General features: G+C 35.4%; 1 protein-coding gene across 3 annotated transcripts; it reads left to right on the forward strand.

Moving 5' to 3' along the window:
* The first annotated feature begins 371 nt into the window (after positions 1 to 371).
* On the forward strand, positions 372 to 5,357 carry LOC147306357 (uncharacterized). 3 transcript variants are annotated; one of them, XM_086275418.1, is made up of 5 exons: positions 391 to 431; positions 2,672 to 2,723; positions 3,585 to 3,740; positions 3,974 to 4,069; positions 4,250 to 5,357. In XM_086275418.1, exons 3-5 carry the CDS (start codon positions 3,627 to 3,629, stop codon positions 4,487 to 4,489), a joined length of 450 nt encoding a protein of 149 aa, XP_086131544.1. In that variant the 5' UTR covers positions 391 to 431; positions 2,672 to 2,723; positions 3,585 to 3,626; the 3' UTR covers positions 4,490 to 5,357. The 3 variants fall into 3 exon arrangements, with proteins under 3 accessions (XP_086131543.1, XP_086131544.1, XP_086131545.1); XM_086275417.1 differs by having other exon boundaries at positions 372 to 431; positions 2,672 to 3,740; XM_086275419.1 differs by lacking the exon at positions 391 to 431 and having other exon boundaries at positions 2,166 to 2,723.
* The last annotated feature ends 940 nt before the right edge of the window (positions 5,358 to 6,297 follow it).

Here is a 6,297-nt window from a genome sequence, read left to right on the forward strand (position 1 = left end):
TAATATTTTTTGGTTTGGGACTATTAGAGAGAGAAAATAAAACATTAGAATACTTCATTCTGTGGAAAATTGGGGGAAAACTGCAGGTCTTACAGCGATGTACACTGAAAAAAGTGATATTGTCTCCTTTTAAATATAGCATATTATATTTTGGTATATCTTTTCAATTCAAATGAGTAATTCCTGTCTACATATATAATTCGAGTAACTCCAGAATACATTCCCTGCGTTTTAATCCAATTAATTTTAGTTAATTAAATGTAGCTCAAAATGCTTAAGTATGTTTTTCATAGCCTCCTGCTGGGCCATTTTGCGCATGCGTTAGGACAGGCCACCATTTTGCGCGCGGACTGAAGAAGCGGACTCTTTATGTGTGCTGCAAGCGGGCTTAAGTTAATCGCACAACTTCATATAAAGGTGGTCTAGCTTCGGTAAGTAAACCTTTTAAGGTCGTTTTTGTTTTATTTTTTTACCTCAGTCAAAGCATGTTGACTCTTTAAAACGTGTGCACATGGAGAAAGAAGTCTAAGTAGTTGTACACCTCTGAACTTTGTCATGAATTTGACTTAAGCTAGCTATGTGCTCTATTAGCTACTGCTCTATTAAAAGAGTAATTGTATTGATGCGTTAAAATGTCATATGTTTTTAGCTTAGTTCTTGTGGCACACTTTGTACTAACAAATTATGGAACGAGGCAATTTCTCTGTAGTTAGCTGTAAAGTTCACTGTACAGTCGCCTGCAGTTTTAAGTGGAGAAATCGTCCCTCCCGCCACAACATTGGCATTAAGGAATAGTCGGGCGGGGGAGGGGGCTTCTGAACGCACCTGCACAGTCAGGGGTGCAGTAGGAAATAAGTAGGATTGGCGTTGCACAACGTCTTTTGTGCAGAAAAAAATAATGGTTGTAAACTGTGGAGGAGAATAACTCAGTGGTTGCCAAAAATGTGAGATCAAAAGGCACTGAGAGTGATGTTTGTCAGAACTGAAATTAACTAAGAAAAGAAGTTGCTTCACTTGATAGAGCTGTTGAGTGCAAGACCTGTCAGCGGTCTGGTTTAGCATTTAAAGCCTCGCTACGTGCTTCCAAACCGCTGCATTTAATCTCAGAGAAAACTAACACAGAGAAGTAAAGCAAGTGTGTAAGTTCATCTCTTTATGTTTGCATAGTATTTCCATGTTGAGCTTAACAACCGATGTATGGAGCCACAGCTGGACTGGCTGTCAGAGTTTTGTATTGAGGGGGAAAGGAAGCGATTTGTTTTATACTTCAGCTAGAATGAAAAAAGACACAAAGCTGGAGTTATTCGGTGTCTTCATGCTGAACAGCTAAAACTTCTTCCCTCATTCTCCCCCCTCCCTCTCCTGTTGCTACTTCAATCATGAAACTGATCGATTATCAGGTGATCGGCTTTTCTGTCGCTAGTCTCTCTCATTTGTTAGTCACCCAGTTTGCGCTAGAAAGAGGAAAACGGCAGATAAACAACAGCAGCACGTTTAAGCTTGATAAGCTGTTGCTAGAATTTTTTTAATATTACTTCTAGTATCCGCTTATGTTTTCTGGAGCCACAGCCGTAATAGCTGCTGGTCATGATAGTTTGGATATGTGGTGAGAAGGAAACATGAAGGTGAAACCAGGAGAAGTTTTTACTGAATCATTAGAGCTGATCAGGTAATGAAGAAACAGGTTTACATTTTAGGTCACATGAATGAGTTGAAGGGAAGTTATGAACTGTTTATGAGAGACAAATAACTCCAGGATCCTTTTCTATGTAGCTGACAGCTGGTAACTGTGCAGGGGCGGATCTAGCAAAGTTTTGCCAGGGGGCCAGGTAGGGCATTAACAGGGAAAGGGAGACACAAAGACATAATTTTCTTTCTTATTCTCATTTAAAATGTCTAGCTTTTAATAAATAATTATTCTAAATCTTACTACCAAAGTGGTGATCTGGTTAAATGTATAGAGATCCATTATTGTATGTAGTAAATATTAAGTCTAATATATGCCCTAGTAATAGTAGTACATATAGCACTTTTTCCTTTGGGAAGGTACGCTGTCTGCGCTGTCTGCAACTGTATTGAAGAAAAATGTTGAATCAAATTATTATAGAAAAATAATTGATTTCTGTGCATTAAAGTAGATTACGTCAATTAAGCATTATCAGGCGGAGGGTGCGGGGTGGTTTCCTAATATTTTTGCTGGGAGTTGGCAGTCCTATTAGTTAGTTTAATATTTCTATGTACTGTTTAGAATACCTGAATAAGGAGGATGGTGTAAGTTTTTTAGGTTGATCAGTATTGCTGAAGTATAAAATATTTTGGGTGCAGTGTATTTTTTGCATACAGGTATAACAGAATAGCTTTAATGTTTTGTTTTTAAAACTGAGTATGAACTTATACAAAATGCAGCAAAATATTTATAAAAACAGTTTTATTTATTATAAAATACACTATATCGGATTCATATCGGCATCGGCAGATAATCAAATTTATGATATCGGTATCGGACATAAAAAAGTGGTATCGTGCCATCTGTAGTTTGCACAGAGGCACAAGTAAGATTTGTTTTGTTACAAGGGAGTATCATGAAGTAATGCACTAATGGCTTGGAAACGGTAATTGTTTGTCTTTCTAAAGTTTTTTTTTATTTTTATTTGTCTTCCTTTTCTGGCAGATTTTCTTCCCCTTATGTGTTACTGTTTATTCAAGAAGATGGTGTTATTTTGGTAAGTACATGCAAATTCCTTACATATTTATCACAACAGTATTTGTCACAGTATTGCAGGGACAAGTTTATCTATCTCATCTTAAGGGTTCTAGTGATTATTAATATTGATATTAATTAATATCAATTAATATATATGATTAAATTTCTTTTATCCAGGACAAAAGAAAAAAAAAACTTGCGAAAGTGAAATGAAAAACAGGAATTTAGTTCTTGTGAGTTAAGAGGATGCAGAGCATAGGGTTAGATGGAGGTGGATCATTCACTGTGGTGATCCCTGAAGGAAACAGCCAAGAGAAAAAGGATCAGATTGCAAAAAAAAATGTGGTTTGTTTGCATACATGAGTCTTTACGGTACCCACAGGACTCCTGAAGTATAAGTACTCTGAAGTTTGCAGAGCAATTTCAGAGATGTTTGGGGCTTACATGGCAAGCATGTTTTTAGTTGCACATCTAAATTTTCTCTGCTCTCTGTTGCTGATGGCAGAGTTCTGCCCCGCTGACCTCACAGGTGAGACACTCCCACCAGTGGACAAAGAGCACAGGAAAATGTGTTGCCAACCACCTGAAACAGACAAATATCTGCTTTTTAAAACCCTTTAAACCCGTTAAATGGACTGATGCCATTCATTTCTTCTTTGATTAACAGTAGTAACATCCTTCATGCACTGTATACTAACCCATATGATAATCATGCTTTATGAAGTGATGGCAATTGCATTGTAGCATTTAATGAAGAAATAACAAAATAATCATACCAATGATTAAGCACCAGTCTTCTTTTTTTCTGTGTGTGTGTGTGTGTGTGTGTGTGTGTGTGTGTGTGTGTGTGTGTGTGTGTGTGAGAGAGAGAGAGATACAGGTAAATGCTGAATTCCAGTGTATTACAACACTTCAACTGGAGATGACCTTCGCGGCACAGTTAGACAGAATTACACCTCAGTTGATGACAGTTTTCCAGAAGAAGGGCGGTGTTTCTGGGCAGAAACTTGCCCACCACTTGCAGATCATGCAAGAGGTAAATCTGAATATTGCAAATTCTATTTTGATTTCTTTTGTCTTAAGTGGCAGGTCACTGGTGAGTCCAATAAGCCGTTTTAGGTGACCAGCCAAGCAATCTAAATTTTGAAATTTCATATATAAATTTTATTTACTATGTTTGAACTGACATATGATAAAATTTACTTATTGCGAATGTCAGACATTGTTCTTTTTTCCAAATTGGTTTAATCAGCAACTCTCTTTAAACAGGCTGAAAGTGATGTTAAAGTGAAAAGGGAAGCAGTTCTCAGGGCACTTTGCCTCTACCTTGGTGAAGAGGACGGAAGCCTTATTCGGGAGTTCTTTGTAAGTCATTTAAGTCATTGTAAGCAAGTCATCTATACACACACTTTTTAGATAGATATCTGTGTGTGTGTGTATTACACACACACACACACACACACACACACACACACACACAGACTAGATTGGAATTTAATTGTAGAGTTAATTGTTTTTTCTTTTACCTTTTTATTAAATGTTTAGGACATTGAAGGAGATGATATCCAGAGAGACCTGAAGAAGCACACCATGGGCATTTATGTCATCAACAGGGAGGATGGACAAAATGGACATTATGATGACATTGGAATATTTGTTGAAGGGGAGATAGTCATGGACAACATTGGATCTCTGGCCCAAGCTTGTGCATTGATGCTTGGAGTAATCTATGCACTAAACCTAGCCTTCCCCAAGGAATTGAAGGACTATTATGAATTCATTTAGAAAGTGTTGATGGGATTCGATGGTGAAAAGCTCTCCCCCAAAGTCTTTGGGCTGAAGAACAAAATTGCTACTGGATAGGAAGATTTCTAAAATAACACATCAAGAGAATGCTGTTATGTAAATTACCAATGACTGGTGCTCTTGTGAATAGGAGTGAAACTCTTGTACAACCATCATTTGTTCTGTGTTATGTTTCGATTGAACATTTTAACTTTCAATAATGAATGTTTCACGTGTGGTACATTTGAGTAGCTTGAAGAGCAACTTTGTAATTATTCAGTTATAGCTGCTGCCCTGCGTATAATCAGTGTTAACTCAACCGGATAAAAAAAAAACAAAAAACATTCATGATTACCACACTGCAGCACACTGGTAACACTTTAAAGACTATTAATTGTTTTGAAGCGAGTATGTTAGGTCAGAAAATATGTAAAACATTCAGAATCTTCAAGGAAGGACTAGAATGGAAAGACAGTGGTCAATAAGCAGTAAGGAAAACACAAGTTTAATTTTAAGTCTAATTACCTTATTAAAATGCAATTTCTAAATATGGATCGCAGAACAGCAAGTCTGAAACTGGTTAGTTTGTGGATGCATCAGTTTCTAATTGTGATACATTATACTGCTGGTAGTGTTTTATTCTTTTATGTAAGGAGTTTTTTTTTTCTTTTTTAGAGGAAGAGAAACATTGGTTAACATTTCTCTTGTCTGTTGTTTCTGTTTTGTTTGAATACAGCTTTTTAAAGCTACTAGTTCATAGGCAAAAGTTTTGTAATTTGTATTATACAAATTGCAGCAATTTCCCTTAGAGATGTGGATTCTTATTCTGTTTGCAACAAATTTTGCATTAATAAATGATGTGAAAGAATGTTGTAGTTTTCATTATTGACGTTTTTAAAAACTACAAATCAGGGTAAGCAATATTTTTTAAGTAAACTTAACTTAATTGAAATAGAGAGAAATTAACAATTTGATTGATTTGAATATAAGTTTGGGACACAAGTGTAAAGGAAACAAATTATTCTGGTACATTTAACACGACCTTAGTTGGACTTACTAATAATATTTGACTAAGACGTATCCACAACAGTTAAGTTAAAGTAGCTTAAAAATATATGTTGGTTTTACTCGCTTAAATTAAATTCAGTGTACTTAAAAAATATTTCTGGATTCAAACAAATTTATTTCGTGCAACCACTTGTCATAAAAAAATTGAGTAAATTGAACAAAACATTTTTTTCAGTGTAGTTAAATAGACTTTAAGTAAATAAGGCCCAAAATTCATTCAAGTAACAGTTTTAAATTACGTTACATAAAATAATACAAAGTAACCAGAGTCAGAAGTTCATATGGCTAGCTCACATAGGCTAAGATAAGATTTATTAGATCATTATTAGTCCCAATAGAATAAAATAAGATAAAAGAAAAGAAAAGAATAACATACTATACAAAATAGAACAAAATGCTTGGCACAAGGTTATTATCGTTAACGAAAACTAACGAAATAACGAAAACTAGAAGTGAAAAAACATTTTCGTTAACGGAAATAAAAATTTATAAAAAAAAAAGGAAAACTAACTAAAACTGTAATGAGTGTTCACATAACTAACTAAAATTAACTGAATTTATAGCAAAAATGTGTTTAGTTTTCATTGATGTGTGCGTGTCATACAATAGTCAAGGGTGAAAATGAAGTTTAGTTTCCAGATTTTTTTCTTGCTGTGTCTCATTATGCCAGCAGGTGGCAGTACGTTAGTCGAGTCGTCTGTGTTGCTGCTCCGTCCACGCACAGAATCATGTCAGGAAAA

The sequence above is a fragment of the Aulonocara sp. 'chitande type north' Nkhata Bay genome, linkage group LG19, assembly GCF_057382095.1.
Source record: "Aulonocara sp. 'chitande type north' Nkhata Bay isolate Kocher_YH1m ecotype deep benthic linkage group LG19, A_spYH_male_GT1.1, whole genome shotgun sequence".
Lineage (NCBI taxonomy): Eukaryota > Metazoa > Chordata > Actinopteri > Cichliformes > Cichlidae > Aulonocara > Aulonocara sp. 'chitande type north' Nkhata Bay.

Bases quoted from the DNA above. Each gene is read 5' to 3' on its own strand.
- LOC147306357 (XM_086275417.1), top strand. From the start codon at position 3,483: ATGATTAAGCACCAGTCTTCTTTTTTTCTGTGTGTGTGTGTGTGTGTG. The intron at 3,741-3,973 runs GTAAATCTGAAT...CTCTTTAAACAG, and splicing joins ACTTGCAGATCATGCAAGAG to GCTGAAAGTGATGTTAAAGT. The intron at 4,070-4,249 runs GTAAGTCATTTA...TTAAATGTTTAG, and splicing joins GCCTTATTCGGGAGTTCTTT to GACATTGAAGGAGATGATAT.